The following is a 26,198-nucleotide window of genomic DNA, read 5'->3' on the forward strand; positions in this document are numbered from 1 at the left end:
GATAAAGCCCAATCGGGCAAAACGCGTCAGGGGAGAGTGGTGAACGAGTTCACACTCTATTTTCTTATATGTTTTTTAAAGAAACCTAGTATCTCTTAATCATGTGGGGCAGATAGTTTCAGCAGAAGCAGAGCTAATTATCGGCATTAGTCCCATCTACGTAGTACGGTCTGAATAGGGACCTTCCATATTAAGTAAAAACTAATTTAGACTCATACAGCCTGGGTTGTGCCAGACTTTATTTAATGCACTGATAGCCGGTGACAGTTATAATAAACCGTAAAACAGTGAGCGGTTTGAGAAACATAGTCACGTCAGCCTTAACTTGAAACACAAAACTATTGTATGAATGCAAGTGTATCACATGACTTTATAGACCAATGCGTGCGAGTGAGACTACTTTATAACCACAATATTCTGTATTCTGTCTGCAGAAGCAGAGCTAATTATCGGCATTAGTCCCTTCTACGTATGTACGGTCTGAATAGGGACTTTCTATATTAAGTAATAACCAATTTAGACTCACACAGCCTGGGTTGTGCCAGACTTTATGTACTTTACTGATAGCCATTTTATTACTCAAATATTATGGTGTTATGCCGCTGACAGCTATAGTAAATCGTAAAACAGTGAGCGGTTAGAGAAACAGAGTTACGTCAGCCTTAACTTGAACCACAAAACTATTGTATGAATGAAAGTGTATCACATGACTTTACAGACCAATGCATGCGAGTGAGACTACTCTATAACCACAACATTCGTAGTACCATATGGTACATTACAGAAATTTGCTGGATAATTGGCAACATAGTTGCACACTTACTATACACGGTATTATAATTATTATTTAACAATCTGGGTTGTGCCAGACTTTATTTATCTAAATAATATTTGAATGTGAAGATCGAATGTTTGTTACGCTGGTGATACTTTCAAAAAATCAATGGAAACTTAGAAATGTGTTTCAAGGGGCTCTCTGAATGATTTGACACTTTGCCGTTCACACTGATACAAACTAAAGGATAGCAAGCATTCATTAATTCTGGAACGCTGTACTAAAAGGCACCATATAGAGAACTCCTATATTTTCTCATAACCCTGTTGCTTATTTTCTATAAAGCCGCAGAACAATTACCATCTATTCAGTCTGGGTTACGCCAGACTATATTTACCTAACTACTTGATATAACATTTGAAATATTTATATGTGATGTTAACACGATACTGAAAATAAAGTAGCACCAATCACGCACACATTGTGAGTCATTCATATAATACACTGGCTACAACTGTAGTTCAGGCTACAATTGACCAAGATTGTTTATTCTGTGAGTCTGTAATTTATTATTACCCCTATTCTTTGATTATTATCATCGATGTGAAATATTCTGAAGTTGGATCCTATTTACTACATTACATACTTAATAGTATTATCTGAAATCACATTGAGTATAAATCACACTACCTAGATCGGAACTTTTACACAAGTTCTTTTTACTCCAGGTATAACTACTGCTGTAACCTCTACCCAGTTTATTAATGTGATTATCTAGATCACCAATATTAGTAAATTCATTGAGGCCGAATCATTATTTTTTGTGATCTAAGGTATATTTAACTCACTGATTAGGATACTGGTAAACATTTTAATTGTGTGTGTATTAACCAAACCTTTTGGTTTTTTAATATTAATACCAATAAAAGTTATATTTTAAATATCCTGTTGGGGAAACCCATCCCTTAGTTCAGGCCTAGAGTGCTGCAAGTGCATACTGTGGGAAGTTTGGTATCCTTTATACCATTCTTCTTTGGTGTTCATATGTATAATTGTGCACAAGCACCATTTCCTCTTGTATACAGTTGATAAGAATATACTCATACCTCTTGACTTAAATTATTGTTCGAGGAAAAGTCCTAAGTAGTGCCACTGTTCATCTTTGTTCGTTCTATACAGGGTGATGTCTCATCTTATGTGGTTGGAGATCACTTGATCGAGCAAGCGTTGCAGGTAGCTTTGTGTAAACCATGTACCTAGGGCGCGATCCGATATAGATCGTAGTTTGCGGCGCAAGCGAGGGAACCCCCGCCGCCCATAGTTTCAGCTCGCAACTCGAGCTATCCCATTTACGGCGCCGTCAGATGCTAAAGTGCCGTAAGTCGGATAAAACAGCGATGTCCAGAAATCTGCGTAAGTACAAATTTCTGGAGTCGCCAGTGACTTACGGCACTTTAGAAACTGCCGGCGCCTACAAAATCTCCCGTACTGTCTAACACGCCTCCCACACATAGCCCGACACGTATACCCCTCTATCCGCTATCCCCCCTCACTCTCCTAATAATAAAAAATGTATTAACCCCTAAACCGCCGCTCCCGGACCCCGCCGCCACCTACATTAACTACCCCCTAATGTGAGCCCCTTACACCGCCGCCACCTACATTAACTACCCCCTAATGTGAGCTCCTACCCCGCCGCCAGCTACATTAACTACCCCCTAATGTGAGCTCCTACCCCGCCGCCAGCTACATTAACTACCCCCTAATGTGAGCTCCTACCCCGCCGCCAGCTACATTAACTACCCCCTAATGTGAGCTCCTACCCCGCCGCCAGCTACATTAACTACCCCCTAATGTGAGCTCCTACCCCGACGCCAGCTATATTAAAATTATTAACCCCTAATTTAATCCCCCTACACCGCCGCCAGCTATATTAAATTAATTAACCCCTAATCTAATCCCCCTATACCGACGCTACCTATATTAAATTAATTAACCCCTAAAATACTAAACTATCCCTACCACTAAACCTAAGTCTAACCCTACAAATAGCCCTGAAAAGGGCTTTTTGTGTGGCATTACCCCAAAATAAACAGCTCTTTTGCCAGCCCTTAAAAGGGCTTAATGCGGGGCTTTGCCCCAAAATAATCAGCTCTTTTACCAGCCCTTAAAAGGGCTTTTGGCGGGGCACTGTCACAAAGTAATCAGCTCCTTTGCCTATAAACTAAATCCCCTACACCGCCGCCACCTATAATAAATGTATTACCCCCTAATCTAATCCCCCTATACCGCCGCCACCTATAATAAATGTATTACCCCCTAATCTAATCCCCCTACACCGCCGCCACCTATATTAACTATATTAACCCTAATTATATTAGGGTTAATATAGTTATTATATATTATATATATATATATATATATATATATATATATATATATAAAGTATAATAACCCTATCTAACACTAACACCCCTAACTAAATTCTTATTAAAATAAATCAAATTAATATTAATATTATTAACTAAAATATTCCTATTTAAATCTCAATACTTACCTATAAAATAAACCCTAAGATAGCTACAATGTAATTAATAATTACATTGTAGCTATTTTAGGGTTTATATTTATTTTACAGGTAACTTGGTATTTATTTTAACTAGGTACAATAGCTATTAAATAGTTAATAACTATTTTTTTTTTTTTATTTTTTTTTTTAATCAAACATGCTTTATTGTGAGCACCAGTCTGTTAATAACTATTTAATAGCTACCTTGTTAAAATAATTACCAATTTACCTGTAAAATAAATCCTAACCTAAGTTACAAATACACCTACACTATCAATAAATTAAATAAACTACAAATATCTAAACTAAAATACAATTAAATAAACTAAACTAAATTACAAAAAAAACCCCACTAAATTACAAAAAATAAAGAAATATTACAAGAATTTTAAGCTAATTACACCTATTCTAAGCCCCCTAATAAAATAATAAAGCCCCCCAAAATAAAAAAAAAATGACCTACCCTATTCTAAATGAAAAAGGGCCTTTTGCGGGGCATGCCCCAAAGTAAACAGCTCTTTTGCCTGTAAAAAAAACCCACAATACCACCCCCAACATTACAACCCACCACCCACATACCCCTACTCTAAACCCACCCAAACACCCAAACCCCCCTTAAAAAAACCTAACACTAAGCCCCAGAAGATCTCCCTACCTTGAGTCATCTTCACCCAGCCAGGCCGAACTCTTCATCCAATCCGGGCGATGTCTTCATCCAAGCGGCAAAGAAGAAGTCTTCCATCCGTGCGATGTCTTCATCCAAGCGGCAAAGAAGAAGTCTTCCATCCCGGCGATGTCTTCCTCCAAGCGGCAAAGAAGAGGTCCTCCATCGGGGCAAAGTTTTCCTCCAAGCGGCATCTTCAATCTTCTTTCTTCAGACATCCTACGCGGAACATCCAGCAGGCCCGGCGATCAGCCAATCGGAATTAAGGTAAGAAAATCTGATTGGCTGATTCAATCAGCCAATCAGATTCAAGTTCAATCCAATTGGCTGATCCAATCAGCCAATCAGACTGAGCTTGCATTCTATTGGCTGTTCCGATCAGCCAATAGAATGCAAGCTCAATCTGATTGGCTGATTGGATCAGCCAATCGGATTGAACTTGAATCTGATTGGCTGATTGAATCAGCCAATCAGATTTTCTTACCTTAATTCCGATTGGCTGATAGAATCCTATCAGCCAATCGGAATTTGACGGACGCCATCTTGGATGACGTCATTTAAAGGAAACTTAATTCGTAGTTCAGTCGTCGGGCCAGCTGGATGTTCCGCGTCGGAGGGCTGAAGAAAGAAGATTGAAGATGCCGCTTGGAGGAAAACATCGCCCCGATGGAGGATCTCTTCTTTGCCGCTTGGATGTAGACATCGCCGGGATGGAAGTCTTCTTCTTTGCCGCTTAGATGAAGACATCGCCGGATGGAAGACTTCTTCTTTGCCGCTTGGATGAAGACATCGCCCGGATTGGATGAAGAGTTTGGCCCGGCTGGGTGAAGACGACTCAAGGTAGGGAGATCTTCTGGGGCTTAGTGTTAGGTTTTTTTAAGGGGGGTTTGGGTGGGTTTACAGTAGGGGTATGTGGGTGGTGGGTTTTAATGTTGGGTGGTGGTATTGTGGGGTTTTTTACAGGCAAAAGAGCTGTTTACTTTGGGGCATGCCCCGCAAAAAGCCCTTTTAAGGGCTGGTAAAAGAACTGGTTAATTTTTAATTTAGAATAGGGTAGGGCATTTTTTTATTTTGGGGGGCTTTATTATTTTATTAGGGGGCTTAAAATAGGTGTAATTAGCTTAAAATTCTTGTAATATTTTTTAATTTTTGTAATTTAGTGTTTGTTTTTTTTGTAATTTAGTTTAGTTTATTTAATTGTATTTTAGTTTAGAGATTTGTAGTTTATTTAATTTATTGATAGTGTAGGTGTATTTGTAACTTAGGTTAGGATTTATTTTACAGGTAAATTGGTAATTATTTTAACAAGGTAGCTATTAAATAGTTATTAACTATTTAATATCTATTGTACCTAGTTAAAATAAATACCAAGTTATCTGTAAAATAAATATAAACCCTAAAATAGCTACATTGTAATTATTAATTATATTGTAGCTATCTTAGGGTTTATTTTATAGGTAAGTATTTAGATTTAAATAGGAATAGTTTAATTAATAATATTAATATTAATTAGATTTATTTTAATAAGAATTTAGTTAGGGGTGTTAGAGTTAGATAGGGTTATTATACTTAATATATATATATAATATAATAACTATATTAACTATATTAACCCTAATATAATTAGGGTTAATATAGTTAATATAGGTGGTGGTGGTATAGTGGGATTAGATTAGGGGATAATGTATTTAATATAGGTGGCGGCGGTGCAGGGGGATTAGATTTGGGGGTAATACATTTATTATAGGTGGCGGCGGTGTAGGGGGATTTAAGGGCTGGTAAAAGAGCTGATTACTTTAGGGCAATGGCCCACAAAAAGCCCTTTTCAGGGCTATTTGTAGGGTTAGACTTAGGTTTAGTGGTAGGGATAGTTTAGTATTTTAGGGGTTAAATAATTTAATATAGGTGGCGGCGGTATAGGGGGATTAGATTAGGGGTTAATAATTTAATATAGGTGGCGGCGGTATAGGGGGATTAGATTAGGGGTTAATGTATTTAATATAGGTGGCGGCGGTATAGTGGGATTAGATTAGGGGTTAATAATTTTAATATAGCTGGCGGCGGGGTAGGAGCTCACATTAGGGGGTAGTTAATGTAGGTGGCGGCGGTGTAAGGGGCTCACATTAGAGGGTAGTTAATGTAGGTGGCGGCGATGTAAGGGGCTCACATTAGGGGGTAGGTTATGTAGATGGCGGCGGTGTAAGGGGCTCACATTAGGGGCTCACATTAGGGGGTAGGTAATGTAGGTGGCAGCGGTGTAAGGGGCTCACATTAGGGGGTAGGTAATGTAGATGGCGGCGGTGTAGGGGCTCACATTAGGGGGTTATACATTTAATATAGGTGGCGGCTGGGTCCGGGAGCAGCGGTTTAGGGGTTAAATCCTTTATTAGGGATTGCGGCGGGGGATCGCAGTTGCCAGGTAGATAGACATTGTCAGATAGACAAGTCCTTACGCTGTATATTGGATACCAAACTGCGCTGGTTTGGTATACCTGTCTATGGCCAAAAAAACTACGGCCGAAGGCAGGAATATGCGAGCGTAACTTCCAGGTTACGCCCTATATGTGATACCAAACCAGCGCAAAATTTGGCGTCGCCGGCTTTTGCGGGCGACGCTGCATATCGGATCGGGCCCCTGGTATGCCTTTGCTTATGGATCTTAATATTAATAGAACAATATGCCTGGTATATTTCACACATGCAAGAGTTACTCTTTAATAATGGGGTAAGACAAATGGGACTTAAGATACAGCCCACTCTTTGCTTACTAAGCACACTTTTAAAAGAGACTCAAATAAGAGAACTGTTTTCAGCATTAACTGCACTGGCTATTTCGTCATATACTCAAGCTAACATTAAACCATCTGTAATGGCAGTTTTCAAAATTTGAGTGGGTTAATGGGTGCTTGAGCACTACTTTAATAACCCTACTAGTCCTATGCTTTAACAGTTATACTTAGAGCAAGATCTACCTAAGCAATTCTCCTAAAATTGCACCTATAAATCCTCATACGACTGAACCCTCTGATTTATTAATGCACATCTATTTCTGATGGAGGACTTTCTGATTCTAGCAGGTCTATCTTTAGCTAGATACATTTGCCAAAAATAGAATGCAAAATTTCCCCCAAAGACCAAAACTTTGAATGTGTCATGGTAATATAGGGTCATTATTATAACAAAGTTAAAGTAAAAATGTATTGTGGTAACACACCAAAATTAATGCGCAAATTTGCTCCATGTAAAACGCAAATGTTATAGATTATTTGAAGAGGGCAAAAAATACTACCTAAAAACCCCCCACAGGTTTGATATGATAAGTCAGAGAACTTCCTTTTTTTCCCGTGGAGAAATTCTTCATAATTCGCCCCAGCTCACCTTCCAAAAAGTGCAAATTAATATGTGCAATTGTTTGATAAATTTGTGCGTACCGGTGCACCTCTCCAAGAGCGAGCTTCATAGTACTGGGAGGCTCTTGATAAATCTAGCCCTTATTCTGATAATACTATCTCTGAGACAAACACAAATGATCCTACAGCTTATTAATATGTTGAATACACTAAGTGAATTTTTGAAGTTGTTATTTCTTATTAGAACCACATTACTTGACACTGTAAATTGTTTGAAGACTTGCTCTTCATAGTATCCTGCCTATTGTCTTGTTTCTGCAATTGCCTAAAAAGGCCATATGTACTGAGAATGTGTAGATAGTTAACCTATAATAATATCTTCAAGCTAATATTGAAGATATTAAGGTAATTAATTGAGAGATGGGGCTGTGAAGTTTTAATGATACCCAATCTGTGCCACATAGCTTAGTACATTTTTGTATTTCCCCTCACTGTTTTAACTTGTGAGGCCTGAAGGGTTGAGGTATTCCCCCTTTTTTTTTTTTTTTTTTTTTTTTTTGAAAAATGTTTTTATTGAGGCAATAAAATACATCAGAGTACAGACATAGTAGGTAGGGCAATATCTAAAACAGAATTACATGACATCAGATCCATCATTCAAAAATAAATACAGTAGACAATAGTAGGAGCACGGTATTGACCCTAATGGAGCCCCATTTTATAACTTAATAGTAGGACAAACATGTGTCAACAAAGTAAAATAGATCCACTTATGGGACCTGGAAATTAGTACTTGTCTGAAGACAAAACTTACAGGGATAAAGATTCTCAATATTTAAACACTCTGGCGTCTTCAATATACTAGAGATCCACTCATGGGATCTGGTGGTAAGGGTCAATCTGAAGACATCTATAGAAATTCAAAGATTCCTCATCATATGTTAGCTTGTTATTGTATATAGATTATAGGCAAACTTTGAGTGAAGTAAATAATCATACAAATAAAGTACAAAACAACACTATCAAAATTACTCTACTAAATGATATCAGTGATGTACCAGAACTGATCACAGTTGCCATTATAAGGATAGATTGACATTCATACTGAACATTAATAGGAACTTGAACATTAATGAAACTATAGTTCCAAAACTCTTTGATTAACCAAAATACAATAAACAAAGGAGAATTTCCTATATTGGGGCCCGAAGAGCCTTTTCACATGTATGCAGGGGAAAACATAGGTTTAGGACTTCGGACTGGGTAGAGACTGCTCAACTCTACCAGAAGAGAGTGCGGAGGAGAAGGTATTCGTCCCTACCGCACAAGAATGGTGGGGGGCGGGAGATAGTCCAGCAATAAGTTACTCTAACTTTGCTGAATAGGATACTCAACAGTTATATAAGTACTAATATTGTAGATAGGGTTGTAGAGAGGTTTCAGGTACAGCCAACAAAACAGTTACTCACATTTTTACATTACGTTAGATAAATAGCTGCTCCTAAAGAGCATAGACAGGAAGTAACCTCTTAAGAGCCAGAAGATTCAGAACTCAGTGTATAATGCCACTTTAAGAGATCTACATACATATACACATACACACAGTTTTCTGGAAGAGCACATGAATAGTGTAACTAAATAGGTGTTTATCTCTTCGCATATTAGGAGGAGCTAGTATGATTCTATATACCTGGTCTCCCAATTGTAATCTCAAACAGCATTTCTAAAGCAGGCACTCACATTTTTACATTACATTAGATAAATAGCTGCTCCTAAAGAGCACAAACAGGGAGTAACCTCTTAAGAGCCACAAGATTCAGAACCCAGTGTATAATGACACTTGAGAGAATCTACATACATATACATATACACTCAGTTTTCTGGAAGAACACATGAATAGTGAAAATAAATATTCAAATATTTTCAGTACAGAATTAGCAATGAACTAGTTTAAAGGGACAGTTCACCCAAAAACTTTCTCCCCTTTAAATTATACTCAATGATCCTTTTTACCTGCTAGAGTGTATTAAATTGGTTGCAAGTAGCTCCTTTACTCATATTTCAGCATTTGAAATAGCTGATTTAGCTTGTGGTTTCCCAACCTATACTGAAAGTTTTGATACTGGCGTATGTGCTATTGACAAGCCTAAGTAAACACAACCAGCAGAAGAGATTACACCCTCAGTGGGGGGCATGATAGTTAAGTAATAAAATGATAATTTTTCATTGTTCTCTCTATGTATTGAGCTTTGGTGTTCCAGACAAATATAAGATAAGGAAGCAAGTCTGTGTACATGAAAGTGATTACATAATGAGATCTGATATTACCTGAAGCTCAACCCATTGTAATAGGCTATGATTTCAAAGCACAAAATCAGCTACTTCAGATACACAAATAAACCCGAAAATGCAATTTCTCAAATATTTTATACTCTGCAGTTGGTATAACAAGTCATTTAAAATACATTTATGGAAAAACAATTTTACAGTGTACTGTCCCTTTAAGCACATATTGTACATACACATATCCAACTTTTTCAAGCCTTCATAAAGTATCGTCTGACACATTGTGGGTAGTGATACTAGCGTACTGACAAGCAAATGTATGCAAGATATGCTGGCTGCAACAAGACGTTACAGCTCTAAACCTAAGGCTCAACCTATCCCCTGCCTAAATCTCTTATGTGCAGGGGGGTAACAATAGTTCTGGTTATGTCTCTGGTGCTGAGGTTCCCCGTAGGGGGACAGCCGCTCATACTCCCCAGGTTGCAAGTCCAATGTAAGCAGCAGTCTTAAGGGGACAGTTGCATAGATCAAATAGCCGGCGCTAACAAGCGCAGCTACCCCAACAGTTTTTGCCATAAGTCTCTGAGGTTTCCCTTGATCCGACCATTTTGTGGACCTGAGATGCTCTGCTTGTTGATCAGACCCTGCCGTAGCTGAATCTCTGCGAGCCCTGTGTGTTAGGGAGATCGCCTTGTTGCGGGCTTGTCCCATGTGCGCTCCAGACTGACCGGTCGGCCGTTAGCCTCCTGCTACAACATTGTGGGGGAAAGCGATTGCTCCAGAATGGGAGACTGCTTCTGCAGAGCCACAACTCTCAACGTGTGCTCCTTCTGAGGAGTTGCAGTTCCTAATTATTGACTCTATGCGGCTCTCCAATCTGGCGTAATGATCCCTTAATAGATTCTCCAGAGCCTCCCATGTCACTCCAATTATACCTTCCATACTTGTTTCTCAGTGCTCGTATGCGATCTGCAGCGGAGTAGCATAGGAATGTAGCTGAAGAGTTCCCCTTTAGCCTCTGCAGGTGACCGCTTAACCCAGGTGGCGGGGAGGGCTGGGCATTAATCCCCAACACACAGGGCTCTGTTTTGTATCTTAGGCTCGCCAGATCTAGGTTTGCCTACTAGTTGGAATACCTTAGTTTAGCTCCAGTGCTTATCCCTGGGTTATTTACGGCAACTAATCACTTCTGTAGTTGTGCTGTGTTAGCCGCATGGCTAGGCAAGATGGCGCCGGTCAGCTTGAGTGTTGCATTCACTCCTTTCCTCTATATCGCTCCTCAGAGTTCCTCCTAAGTGCTGTCAGCTCCACACCTGATAGCAGAAGTCTACAGTGGAAGCTCTAATCTAGTGCGGTTGCTGACATTAGGATTTTTGGTCATTTTTCACCTTTTTCCCTGTGTCAGTGTACGGAGCTCATCACTTACACCTCCATCTCTGTGTGCCATTCCCCCTTTTTATGTCCCTTATAAGCAGGCTTTGCTAGAGGGTAGGGGGAATCACTGGGTCACAGCTTATAAGCGCTAATTATTAGGTGAGCCCAAAGCTCATTATTTGACCACCAGATCTGTTTCTCAAACACTAGATGATATTATAAGTGGGCCCCAAAACTCCCAGTTTTATGCAATACAACACCTCTTGTCTGTACTAATCATTTACTTTTACATGATTTGTTTAGTTAGGAATATTCTCTAACCTGTTTTGGGACACCCACGTTGGTTTTTTATCTTGCTTGTTAATTTGTAGATTGCTTCTTTTATGGTATAAATCATTGATCAATACTTTTACTGATTAAATATGACTAGTCTGCTGGTAGATAATGTCCTCAGTGTAATAACATTTGTACTTATTTGATCTTCTTCTTGATGCATGAGGGACAATCACTTATTTGCTCAGATTGGGTTTTATATTTAGCTTTGCTTTCAATGTTCATTTTTAAGGTGTTGGTTTGTTTCTGCTATTAGGATAATAGTGGACACATGGTGCAAGAGTGTCCCAAACTAGTTTACTTCTTCACAGTGCCCTCCTTTATCTAAGATGTTTCTTTGGAAGGTCCAAGAGTGGCCGCTATATATTTTAGCATTTACATTGTTATACTTGTAAACACAACTAATAATAAAATCTGAGGTTTGCTCAGCGTATTACCTTATTGTGGAACATTGTAAAGTGTGCTCATGATGTTTGACATTAATATGTAATTGGCTTCTACAATGTACACTAATGTGTAAGATGGTGAGCTTTTGCTTCATTTGTTTGTGAATTTTATTTTGAAACCTCAATAAAAAATATAATTAAAAAGTGGATGTTCTAGAGTTAAAGGGACATTGTATTTTTTCCCTGTTTTGTGTAAATGCCCAAACACATAGCTTTTTTGTGCACTTTTATGTCCTTTTAACTATACCCTTAAGAACTACACAAAATATATCCTAGATTTCAAAGGTATTTTTTAAGATGGAAATGTATTTGAACTAATTAAAAATATAAAATTATAACACTTTAAAGAAATTAAGTAGATATATAAATGTTTTCAAATAGAGAAAAACAATTGTCTGTGTTTTTTTTATTTATTTGAAACTTAGAATGAATAACTGCACTGAAAATGTCTATATAACTGCAAGTGAAACTCATGTATTAGAGAATATTGCACTATTGCATATGATTTGTGTCTCTTTTGCAGTATCATCATGCATTACCACCTACAAAAAGACACCTCCTCCTGTCCCACCAAGAACAACCACCAAACCTTTCATCTCTATCACAGCTCAGAGTAGCACAGAATCTGCCCAAGATGCCTACATGGATGGGCATGGCCAAAGAGGGGATATCATCAGCCAATCTGGGCTCAGTAACTCAACAGAGAGTCTTGACAGTATGAAAGCCCTCACTGCTGCCATAGAAGCTGCCAATGCTCAGATCCATGGCCCTGCAAGTCAGCACATGGACAGTACATCAACAGTCAACTCCAATTCTTCCACTGCCACCATAACTGCTGAAGAAAGGAAAAGGAACCAATTTAGAAAAAACTTATCTATTGGAATACAGGTAATCATAGTGTTAATTGTGTTATATGCTTTACATGTGCTTGTGACCCTTGGCAACATGGCAAACTGAAAGACATTGTGATAAACCTACATTCACTTGTAAGTCGATAACTCCATCATTACCCCTATCCCACATGCCCAATGTCTTGGGGTCACACTTGACTCAGATCTTCTTTCACTCCTCACATTCAGTCCTTAGTTAAAGCCTGGCGCTTCCACCTTAAAAACATCTCTAAAATTAGACATTTCCTTGCACAAGACACAACTAAGATTTTAATCCACTCTCTCATCCTTTACCACCTTGACTACTGCAACTCCATCCTCTCTGGTCTCCCTAGCTGCTGCCTAACTCCTTTACAATCTAATCTATAATGAATGCCTCTGCCAGGCTCATTTTCCTTACACGTCACTCTTGTATACCGCCTATGTTTATAGTGCTGCAGAATCTGTTGGCACTCTTCAAATACCTGATGATAATAATAATAATAAGTTCATCAAGGTTTTTACACTTCATATGATTTTACCACCTACCATTTTTTTCATTTGTGAAATGTGTTTGGGCCCAGGCCAGCACTTTTTATTTATAATGTTTCCACAAAAATCTCCAGAACATGAGGGCTTGCTCCTGTCAGTCATTAGAGCTGAGGGAGTTGCCCCTATTTGCAAATGAAAATCAGATACCTAGGAATCATTTTTGTACATATATGCAATCCCCAAGAATGATTTGTGTGTTCCTAGGTGAGGTATATGCACATTTGTGGGTGGGGTTTAGAAAGACAACAGGACAGAGCTCCAAATTGGATCAGTTAATCCAACAAATACATTAAAGCATTATGGACACTAATTAAAAGTATAAACTTTATTGTAAAAAAAAACAAACATAACAAGGCCCAACAGACTTGACAGATGAATATCATGAGTATGCATCTTACAAAGCGGCACAAAAGTTGCTTCAGTTCAGAAAATTGCAGGATGGCTGAGAGCTCTCACACTTACCTAATGAGCATGTTTAAGTGCTTATATATATATATATATATATATATATATATATATATATATATATATATATATATATATATATATATATATATAAAGTAGGGAATTACAATATATTTTAACACAACAAATGTAACTAACATACAATGCAAATAATTCTGATACAATTACTTATAATTACTGCAGTATATACTCAACATCATAGAAGCACAAAAAAAATGTTTTAGACAGAACATCTAAAATAAATGCTGTTAACTCATACATGGTCCTCCATGGCCATTTAATGGGTGCCCCTGCTTATAAACAGCAAATGTCACTCTGCTGACTACTGAAATCTATCAGAAAGTGAAAATGGTTGGTACTTACGGTTGCCACCTGCCTGTGAATGACCCAGACAGTTCAGGTTTCCATTTAGGTGTCCGGGCTTGGTGGGAAACGGCTAAAAAGGTTACATTGTGCTTTTGCAACATACTGTACATGCCTATATTTATGTCTCTTTTGCATGTATCTTTGTATAGGAGTGTGTCTGTGTGTAAGTGTCTTTGTGTGTGAGAGAGTGGGTTTTTGTCAGTGTCTTTATGTGTGTTAAAGAGTGAGTGTATTTGAACTATTTTTTTTAAAGTGCTTTGTCTGCTGAAAAAATAAAAAATGGTATGATCTGTGCAGTTACCTCACATTAAAAAGGACGGTTTTAGCCCAGGGTTGTGCATTTTCTAAACAGTTTAATAAAATTACAAAAAGTTTCAGAAAATAACAGTACAGTTGAGTAACAACAGAAACAGATTTTTTTTAATTGTTTTAAAGTAATATTAAGCATTTCACATCATAAAATGCACTTTTTTTTTTTTTTTTTTTTTTTTAAGGGACATAAAAAGGAAATACTTATGCTGGGGCTGGACAACCCCAACATATTACTCTAAAACACTTTTGAATCTATGTATATTTAAAATTCTATTTTTTAACATCTGAGATAAGGACCTTTTACAAAACCCCTGGTGCTAGTTTCGGAAAATGACTGGTAGATACACCAGCTTGGTTGACAGCCAAGCAAGTGTGTACCAAAGTGCCAAGGCTCCAATATCAGCGCCATGCGGATGCATAGTGTTCTGATGTCATTTTTAATTAATGTATATTGCATTCCTGGTGCTAGTTAATGTTTATTCTCCTTTAATTGGAAATTAAACAATAGGTACATTTCATGTATAACCCTCTTATGATGGGTGCCGCCATTTTGGAACCTAGGTTACACTGCAGGTATCGGAAGAAGAGTTGCTGCACATGTACAAACAGGTCAGCACTGGAATGCAGTGGAAGATAGATATCAACATGGCAGCACCCATGACTAGAGGGAGGCAGGGAATAAACTCAGTATTATGCATATAAAATGTATTTAGGGCCATATTAGAAGTGGAGCGCAAAATATCACTTTCTGGGGGGCAATATTTGCCCTCCACTTGGTAATAGTAGTGCACGCAAATGTGCGCAGGTATTACAAGTTAGGTGCAATGCGAACATGACCTTGCATTCGCATTGAATAGAAGCATTGCGATCACGAGAGCACGCTTTCATAGGCTCCAATAGGAGCCTCGTTCTCATACCATCAGACACGGCATGAAAACCTAGCACAGCGAAGGGGGTAAGTTGCGCAGCAGATCTTAAATAAATATATATATATATAGAACAAACAAAGAATATGCAGTAGATTATATCCGGCACAAACTTATATCCAGCTAATTACTCCTCATACTGTGTCACAAAGAAAGAGGCAGACCCAGATTGCGTTCAAAAGAAAAATATTTATATAACTTGGACCAGATACATCTGACAGTCAGCTTATATTATTCTTAATGAGGAGATCAATTATGCACCATTCCTCACTGACTAAAATGTAGTGGAGATTTACTATAACCTAATCACTAGCTGTCTGGAATATATTTCTATTAGTGGTATCCTTGAGATTTCCGTGATCTAGGTCTGATATGACAAAGAAATAAATTAGTAACAATATGAGCAATATAGTAATAATATTGAAATTAGTATAAGTAAGGTGTGAAGAAATAGTTAGTAACAAGTAGAAATTTGTAATCAGTGATTAATTATGAAGTTAGGTGGTAAATAATGTTCCCACTCTTTGTGATATTTTCTGTATATAGAATATGAGTGTTAAACATTGATACATCTGACAGCCTGCGTTTACCCATTTCACCATTGGTCATTATACTTTGCACAGTGAATAAAAGGTAGTACTTTTGCCTTAGAGAATCATAACGGTTGAGAAAGCCTGATACCAAACAACAGGTGAAACGTACGTTGCGTAATGTAACGGCTACACCCACTAAAAACTTAATGTGGGAGTAGCACCTTGACGCTGGAACTTGGAACTTTGTTGCAAATTATTGCTAAAAGTTTGCTTAATATATTGGCTACAATAACCGCTGGAAATAATTCTGCCCGGTAATACTAACCTGTGATAACAACAGATGAGGAAGGTTGTTTGCATCCTAACGGAGGATCAGTGTGCAGTGCCCAACAAACAAGGTTGACGGCGTCAAGAGCCGACTGCAGCACGAGGATCCGGTGATTGACACTAACCAAGCTCGGTAACGTAGCCGGAGGAGGGTCTGTGTGCAGTATCCAACAAACAAGGTTGACGGCGATCATAGCCGACTGCAGCACGAGGATCCGGTGGAGTGTGCAAGCTAATTTTGGTAAAGTAAGCGGAGCTAAGAATTTAGGGAGGAAATCTAACATTTGGTGAGACAAACTGTCATACTTAAGACTCCCTAATTTTGGTTATTCTCTCTTACGGGAAAACGAGTTTAAGGACTATGTGATATTAAAGCAAAGTCATTGCACTATATGATAGGGACATTTTAATCAGATGTGCTTATAGTCCGTTGAAGAGAATAAATATGTGGTTATTGTGATACCCTATACATGCCATTGAAATTGCATTCTAATTTGTATTGCATGAATAGTTATTAGTCTATAATAATTGGCCTTTGGAATACCACATTTTTTAGCACTTAGTCCTAGTTCCTGCTTTTGAATAATATAAGCTGACTGTCAGATGTATCTGGTCCAAGTTATATAAATATTTTTTCTTTTTAACGCAATCTGGGTCTGCCTCTTTCTTTGTGACACAGTATGAGGAGTAATTAGCTGGATATAAGTTTGTGCCGGAAATAATCTACTGCATATTCTTTGTTTGTTCTATCTAAATTTTCTAGATTACCGTGCACTGATTGGGTCACCACATTATTCATAAAGGGACCCAATCATTACTTGTGAGCAAATACACGAAAACCTCAAGCTGGCATTCTTTTAAAATAATTCATCCTGAACTGTTTCAGTTCTTTCTTTTGCACGTTGCTTGAGAGTTATAACTATACTGTGGTCATAGGGGCGAGACATTCCCAGAGAGTGTTTCTAATATGGCAGCAATTGATGACAAGGAGTGGGAATTTGATCTTAATGAAACATTTTCTTTAGTAACTGAATCAGCCACACCAGCAGTTGGTGATGGATCTATATATCATGATTACAAAGTACATAAAAATAATTTAATTAAACAACTAAGACTTAAGTGGGAAATCTCTAGATTATAAAGGTATCTTGATAACAAGATGATCCCAAGAGGATTGAGATTGCGAAAAAGACCAGGGAACAATTTAAGTAACCCTCTCACTGAAAATTTTAAAACAAAATGGGAAAAACATATTTCAGATTGCTCTTTTGCCCTAATGAAATTAATTTTGAATGAAAATCAATTAAAATTGGATATGATTGTGGAGCAAATTGAGCAATCTGAAACTGCATTTAACAAATGGAATGATAAAGATGAATTTAAAAGATTAAAAGATGAAATGACTATGGAAACTAGAAAACTACAAGAAGAGACTAAATCAAGAAAGAGAAGAAAATTTTTACGTGACTTATTAGATTATAAAGAAGATAAGGTGTATGAATATGCTGGTAGAAACTCTTCTGGTTCTTCTGAATCAGATAAATCTGACAGAGACAATTTTAGTAATAGAGGCAGACGATTTCGTAGAAGAGGTAATTTTTTAGGACAGAGAAGACAAATCAACCAACCAAAAGAAGGAGAGGGGGCAGAAAGCATAAAAAAAGACAATGGCAAGAAAGGAGGCTATTCACTGCGGAGCTCGCAAACAGTGGAGAAATAGATTTTGATGGGAATAATACCATGGAGGTGGTGAATATTTCTAAAAAAACTCTAAATAATGACCATCTGAAATTATTGAAAAAGGGGTTAACTTTCTGTCCCACAAATAATGCTGATAAATTTGTAATCACTAAAGATCTCCACTTGTTTGCAAGACGAGTAGTACTAAAAAGAATTTATGCTCACAAAGGTGATAATAGTAAACTGGATATGCATGATCAGCAAACATTACAAGAATTAGAAAAACTGTTAACTGAGAGCGAAGGAGGAGAGGTGAGTGAGTCAACCAGTATAGGATTTAGTAATTTGAAACCTAGGTCATCTTATATGCCTTCTCTTTCAATGGTCTCCAATGTAGCGAACTTTGTTAAATTAGTTGAAATAGACCTTAAAAAATTGGTAGAAACAAAAACTTGCAAAGACAATTTGGACACCAGTGAAAGAAAGGCATTGAATGATTTAATTAATGATAATATGATTGTTATCGAGCCTTCGGATAAGGGCGGGAATGTAGTTTTGTTGGACTACCAGGATTATGTAAAGGAGTGTAAAAGACAGTTGGACGTTGTTACTCAATATGAGAAACTGCCAAAAGAGCCAACTAATAAGTATAAAAATATTCTTGATGGATGGCTGAAATTAGCTCAGGCTCAAGGCTGCATCAACAAAAATGAATTTAAATTTATGACTACTGATTTCCCAGTAGTACCAACATTCTACACAATACCCAAATTGCATAAAAACACCTCCCCTCCTCCTGGCAGGCCGATAGTGTCCAGCCAACAAGGCCTTTGTGAAAATATAGGGAAATATATTGATTGGTGTCTCAGACCCTTCTTATCAAGTCTTCCTTCATATGTCCAAGACACACGAGATCTCCTTAAAAAACTGGACAATATAGTTATTTCTTCTACAACACAATTGGTGTCAATTTATGTGGAATCCTTATATTCCTCCATTCCCCACAATTTGGGTCTCCAGGCAGTAAGGTACTTCTTAACACAACGTGGAGTGAGATATAATAATCATACAAATTTTATTATTACTTTACTTAAATTCCTGTTAGACCACAACTATTTTGTATTTGATAATACATATTATAGACAAATTTTGGGAACTGCAATGGGGGCATGTTGTGCCCCCACTTATGCCTGTCTTTACCTTGGCAAGTGGGAAATGGAAAATATTTTGGATATCCCCCCTGAAATTGAGGACAAAATTGATCTCTGGATAAGGTACATTGATGATGCCTTATTGCTTTGGAAAGGAACAGTAGATGAATTGCATGATTTCATGTCCAAATTAAACCAGAATGAATGGAATTTAAAATTCACATATTCATATAGTGAAATTGAATTAACTTTTCTTGATCTTAAAATAACTAAGGTTAATAATGAACTAATTACAGAATCTTACAGAAAACCCACAGCAGCTAATACATTATTACAGGCTAGCAGTCATCATCCACTATCTCAAATTAATTCAATTCCAATAGGTCAATTTTTAAGGCATAGGAGGAATTGTTCCACCAAAGATAAATTTCAAGAACATGCTCTTGATCAAAAAATAAGATTTAAAAAACGTGGATATTCTAGAAATAGTATTAATAAAGGCTATCAACGTGCCATCAAGACATCAAGAGAAGAGTTATTATATAGCAATGCTAATCAGAAAGAGAGCATTGTTAGATTTACTTCAACCTATAATAGTAAATGGCTGGAAATTAGATCTATTGTAAGGAAACATTGGAAGGTATTAACCATTGATAATGAAGTTAGAAAAATAGTGGGTGATAATCCATCATTAACTGCTTGTAGGGCGCCCTCTTTGAAGGATAAACTAGTCCATAGTCATTTTGTTAATCCCTCTGGGAGTGCACAACAAAATTGGTTAGGTAAAAGAAAGAATAAAAGTGGATCATTCATTTGCGGTAAATGCATTATTTGTAAATTCATGATGAGAGGAAATAAAGTCTCAAATGCTGATGGAAAAATTTTCCACATCAAGGGACATATTACATGTAAGAGTGAGGGGGTTGTTTATCTTGTTTGCTGCTCTTGTCCGAAATTCTATATCGGTAAAACCTATAGAGAGCTGCATTAAAGGGTTAAGGAGCATCGCAGGGACATCTTGAAAGAAAGAATTAAAACAAGTGGGGTGGCAAGACACTTTGCAGAATGCCATAACAGCAGTGATGTAGGTTTTAGATGGATGGGTCTAGAATTGATTAACTTAAAATCTAGAGGAGGTGACATAGATAACCTTCTGTTGAAAGCAGAGTGTAAATGGATTTTCAACATGGATTCATTACAACCAATGGGACTTAATGAGGAGATCAATTATGCACCGTTCCTCACTGACTAAAATTTAGTGGAGATTTACTATAACCTAATCACTAGCTGTCTGGAATATATTTCTATTAGTGGTATCCTTGAGATTTCCGTGATCTAGGTCTGATATGACAAAGAAATAAATTAGTAACAATATGAGCAATATAGTAATAATATTGAAATTAGTATAAGTAAGGTGTGAAGAAATAGTTAGTAACAAGTAGAAATTTGTAATCAGTGATTCATTATGAAGTTAGGTGGTAAATAATGTTCCCACTCTTTGTGATATTTTCTGTATATAGAATGTGAGTGTTAAACATTGATACATCTGACAGCCTGCGTTTACCCATTTCACCATTGGTCATTATACTTTGCACAGTGAATAAAAGGTAGTACTTTTGCCTTAGAGAATCATGACGCTTGAGAAAGCCTGATACCAAACAACAGGTGAAACGTACGTTGCGTAATGTAACGGCTACACCCACTAAAAACTTTATGTGGGAGTAGCACCTTGACGCTGGAACTTGGAACTTTGCTGCAAATTATTGCTAAAAGTTTGCTTAATATATTGGCTACAATAACCGCTGGAAATAATTCTGCCCGGTAATACTAACCTGTGATAACAACAGATGAGTAAGGTCGTTTGCATCCTAACGGAGGATCAGTGTGCAGTGCCCAACAAACAAGGTTGACGGCGTCAAGAGCCGACTGCAGCACGAGGATCCGGTGATTGACACTAACCAAGCTCGGTAACGTAGCCGGAGGAGGGTCTGTGTGCAGTATCCAACAAACAAGGTTGACGGCGATCATAGCCGACTGCAGCACGAGGATCCGGTGGAGTGTGCAAGCTAATTTTGGTAAAGTAACCGGAGCTAAGAATTTAAGGAGGAAATCTAACATTTGGTGAGACAAACTGTCATACTTAAGACTCCCTATTTTCGGTTATTCTCTCTTACGGGAAAACGAGTTTAAGGACCATGTGATATTAAAGCAAAGTCATTGCACTATATGATTGGGACATTTTAATCAGATGTGCTTATAGTCCGTTGAAGAGAATAAATATGTGGTTATTGTGATACCCTATACATTTATTGAAATTGCATTCTAATTTGTATTGCATGAATAGTTATTAGTCTATAATAATTGGCCTTTGGGGTACCCCATTTTTTAGCACTTAGTCCTAGTTCCTGCTTTTGAATAATATAAGCTGACTGTCAGATGTATCTGGTCCAAGTTATATAAATATTTTTTCTTTTGAACGCAATCTGGGTCTGCCTCTTTCTTTGTGACACAGTATGAGGAGTAATTAGCTGGATATAAGTTTGTGCCGGATATAATCTACTGCATATTCTTTGTTTGTTCTATCTAAATTTTCTAGATTACCGTGCACTGATTGGGTCACCACATTATTCATAAAGGGACCCAATCATTACTTGTGAGCAAATACACGAAAACCTCAAGCTGGCATTCTTTTAATATATATATATATATATATATATATACAGGTAGCCCTCAGTTTACGCTGGGGTTAGGTTCCGGAAGGAATGGTTGTAAATCGAAACCGTTGTAAATTGAAACCCATTTTATAATGTAAGTCAATGGGAAGTGAGGGGGATAGGTTCCAGGCCTGTCTTAAAATTGTCATAAGTAACACCGAATACATTATTTATAAAGCTTTGAAATTAAGACTTTAAAGGCTAAACAGCATTATAAACCTAATAAACTAATCACACAACACAGAATATATAATTAAACTAAGTTAAATGAGCAAAAACATTTGCTAAACGGCATTATAAACCTAATAAAATAATCACACAACACAGACTTCACTTGCATTTTTCTACAAACAGTTCTTTCTATGCATTCCAATCTGGACTGATTTCTAGACAGGAAGATCTTGTTCTTTTGAAATCTGCTCGATAGCTCAGGTCTGGTTAAACTGATTAATTTCAGCTTGCTTTGCTGCAACACAAGCGGACAGCTCCACCTACTGGCTATTTTAATAAATGCACTGCTTCTCAATGGTTTTCAATAGCAGTCACATGACTGGAAAAAAAGGTTGTTATTCTGAAACGTTGTAAATTGAACCGTTGTAAAACGAGGGCCACCTGTATATATATATATATATATATATATATATATATATGAATATTTACATATATATTATATGTTATATGTGTATATACACATATTAACACATACATATATATATATGTATATATATATATATATATATATATATAAGCATAAACATATATATTTACAGAGAACACACAATTCCCCATAATTCCCCATAGATCTGATCTCTGGTTAATTTTCAGAGTGCTAATGGCTGGTTATTAATTGCACGCTCATAAACGGGCGAATTTGTCTATTTTCGGGTGTGCAATAAATTAGCGCTCCACTTGTAATGTAGCCTTTCGGGGTCAATTTATTAATGTGCGAGCATACGCTGTCGGTATTTATCATTGCACCAGCAGTTCTTGTGAACTGCTGGTGCAATGCCGCCCCCTGCAGATTCGCGGCCAATCGGCCGTTAGCAGGGGGTGTCAATCAACCCGATCGTATTCGATCGGGTTGATTTCTGTCCGCCGCCTCAAAGCAGGCAGACAGGTTATAGAGCAGCGGTCTTTAGACCACTGCTTCATAACTTCTGTTTCCGACGAGCTTGAAGGCCGCCGGAAACACGGGGCATCAAGCTCCGTACGGAGCTTGATAAATTGACCCCTTAGTGTTTAATGTCCCTTTAAGTCTAAAGTTTCTACTTACCTTTCAGAAATACTTCTGCTTTCCTCAGCGTAAAAGTGCCAAAACCACCACTGCCTCCAGCATTTTTAATTTGCCTTCCAATAAGCACTACTGTTAAGGCCAAACTGGCTCTGGGCTGGCTGTGAGTGACTTTGGCACTTTTACACTGAGCAAAGTAAGTAACAAATTTAGGCTTCAAACTGAATATGGTTATAAATCAGGTCAACAAGTTTTATGTTCCATTAATTAAACACTTCTTATTTCAATATTTATTATCTACTGCTTGCAGTGGTACACAGTTAAAGGGACATAATAATTATTTTGTGTGTGTCATACATATGAAAGATCATGTTAAAATATTTGTGTGTGTGTGTGGGTATAAATTTTAAGTGAAACTAACAGGATTGTATAAATCTGGGTCGTGTGACTCTGTTGAGCATTGGCTTATAGGGGCAGCTCCTACATCATTAAAAAGCTGGTTTATACAGCACAAAAAAACTAAGCACTGTAGTACATTTCAAAACACACTCACATGCATACTTCATCTGAAATTCAGCCTCAGTCTAAAATTAAAGCACTGTGGATACCGACTGGCATTTTACATACTGCTAATTTGCATCACTATATGAAAATGCTTACTTCTTGCTAATGTAGATATTTTTTCAGTGTAAAGGGTAATTACGTCAGTGCTATATTAATAATTGTTTATTTTCTTGAGAACTTATGTTTAAAAGGACCATAATAGTCAAAAAATGAAATGCTCTAATTTGTTGGAGAATATTGTTTTAAGACTAGGGACCCAGCACTACTGTGTGTGTAACCCTGACAAAGGGGTTAAACAAACAGTAAAAGTACTACTTGGGAACTGCAGAGCACTGCTGGTCCAAAGCGGAAACCAACGCTGATCCCATTGGCAACACTAGTTACACAGCTGAGTCATGCAACTAGTGCTCCTGATTGGATCAAAAGCAGTTTCCGCTTGGGATCACGCAACTTTTTACTTTCAATTTGTAATACCCGTGCTACCCAATGCATGCAAAAAGCTTTCTTCTAGCGAAGTTTATGCTCATGCTGAAGCGGAAAATAGCACACCACTTGTACTCTAGCACATAGTAGGGCAGGGTCACGATTTTTAAAATGACATGCTCTAACAAATTACCATGTCATTTTTCAGTTTTGGAAATGTTTTGCACTAAACTTTATGTCACTGAGTCAAACTGTTCTACTTGCCACCTGCTGCTTTTTTTTTTAAATAGCTTTATACAGACAAGAGCTCACAAACAAGAAAATAAGAAAACCAGAGCAGTACAATACCTGCATTTGTCCAATCTGTCCGAGGCCCACTGAGCAGCCAGGTTCAAATGAAATATTACAACTGATCTTCTATCAAATTGTCACTATATTTCTCATACATGAATGCAGACTTTTTGAGGTTAATTTAATAAAAAAGAATACGATTATTAGAATTAATAAGATATTTTTTATCACCATATACTGCCAAATAATCATTTTGCTTAAAAAAAATATCTTCTTGTGATAAATATATGAATTTGCCATTATCTTTTAGGTTGATGGATCAGACGAAGCAGCTAAAGAAGAGGAAATGATGAGACAGGCTGCCTATCGCTACCAGTCAGTGGGAATTCAAGTAGAAGAAGAAAGAGCGTAAGAGTTTATTCATATTTAAAGAGAAACATACATCTGAAAAGAGGACAGTATAATTGAAAGGCTCATTTTAAAACATCTTAAGTATTTTACATTTTTTTCTAAAATACTTAAAGGGACAGTTTTTTTTTGTCCCCTTTATTGTGTTCCCAATGATCCATTTTGCCTGCTGGAGTGTATTAAATTGTTTGCAAATAGTTCATTTATATTTATTTTGGCATTTGAAATATCTGATGTTGCTTGTGTTATGCACACCTAAGTGCTTAAGTAATGGTTTTAGAAAAAATATTGGCTAGATTACGAGTTTTGCGGGAAGGTCAAAAAGCAGCGTTAACAGGTCCTAACGCTGCTTTTTTACGCCCGCTGGTATTACGAGTCTTGCAGGTATAGTTGTACCGCACACTTTTTTGGCCTTACCGCAAACCAACTTACGTAAATTTCGTAAAGGCTTTTTTCAATGGGACTTGCATAACGCCGGTATTACGAGTTTGTCCTGGGAGGCCATAAAGTGAGCAGTACACCCTCTACCGCCGAGATTCCTAACGCATTTTAAAGTCAGTAGTTATGAGTTTTACGCTACAAAGCTGTAGCATAAAACTCATAACTAAAGTGCTAAAAAGTACCCTAACACCCATAAACTACCTATTAACCCCTAAACCGAGGCCCTCCCGCATCACAAACACTAAAATAAAATTATTAACCCCTAATCTGCTGCTCCGGACATCGCCGCCACTATAATAAATATATTAACCCCTAAACCGCCGCACTCACGCATCACAAACACTAGTTAAATATTATTACCCCCTACATTAGCCCCTTAAGGACCAGCGACGTACCCTGTATGTCACTGGCCTTTTTTTGGGACTTGATTGTTTTATAGCGCGGTCTTGCCACCATCGTTGAGACTGATCTATTCCACAAAACCTGCTGGAGGGAGTGCATTAATAGCGTGTTCTTGCTAGACTTGTGCTATTATGTCCTGAAAAACCCCTTAAGGACCAGTGACATACAGGGTACATTGTGGTCATTAAGGGGTTATACTTATTAACCCCTATTCTGCCGTTCCCAACGTCACTGCCACTTGTCTAAATTTACTAACCATTTAAACCTAAGTCTAACCCTAACACCCCCTAACTTAAATATAATTTAAATAAACCTAAATAAAATTCCTATCATTACCTAAATTATTCCTATTTAAAACTAAATACTTACCTGTTAAATAAACCCTAAGCTAGCTACAATATAACTAATAGTCACATTGTATCTAGCTTAGAGTTTAATTTTATTTTACAGGCAAGTTTGTATTTATTTTAACTAGGTACAGAATAGTAACTAAATAGTTATTAACTATTTACTAACTACCTAGCTAAAATAAATACAAATTTACTTGTAAAATAAAACCTAACCTAAGTTACACTAACACCTAACACTATACTACAATTAAATAACTTACCTAAATTAAATACAATTAAATAAATCAAATACAATTAGCTAAATAAAATTTAAAAAAAAAAAACTAAAATACAGAAAATAAAAAACAAATTACAATATATTTAAACTAATTATACCTAATCTAATAGTCCTATCAA

At 37.2% G+C, this 26,198-nt stretch overlaps 1 protein-coding gene across 2 annotated transcripts in view; it reads left to right on the top strand.

The window, feature by feature from the left end:
* The window catches only part of DLGAP1 (DLG associated protein 1), a 710,871-nt gene that overhangs the window by 519,554 nt on the left and 165,119 nt on the right, over window positions 1-26,198 (top strand). For both annotated transcript variants that reach the window (XM_053714947.1, XM_053714948.1), the window contains 2 exons: window positions 12,321-12,685; window positions 24,512-24,609. In XM_053714947.1, the coding sequence (XP_053570922.1) occupies window positions 12,321-12,685; window positions 24,512-24,609 (463 nt within the window). The remainder of the gene's footprint in view (window positions 1-12,320; window positions 12,686-24,511; window positions 24,610-26,198) is intronic.

The sequence above is a fragment of the Bombina bombina genome, chromosome 5 (assembly GCF_027579735.1).
Source record: "Bombina bombina isolate aBomBom1 chromosome 5, aBomBom1.pri, whole genome shotgun sequence".
Taxonomy (NCBI): Eukaryota; Metazoa; Chordata; class Amphibia; order Anura; family Bombinatoridae; genus Bombina; species Bombina bombina.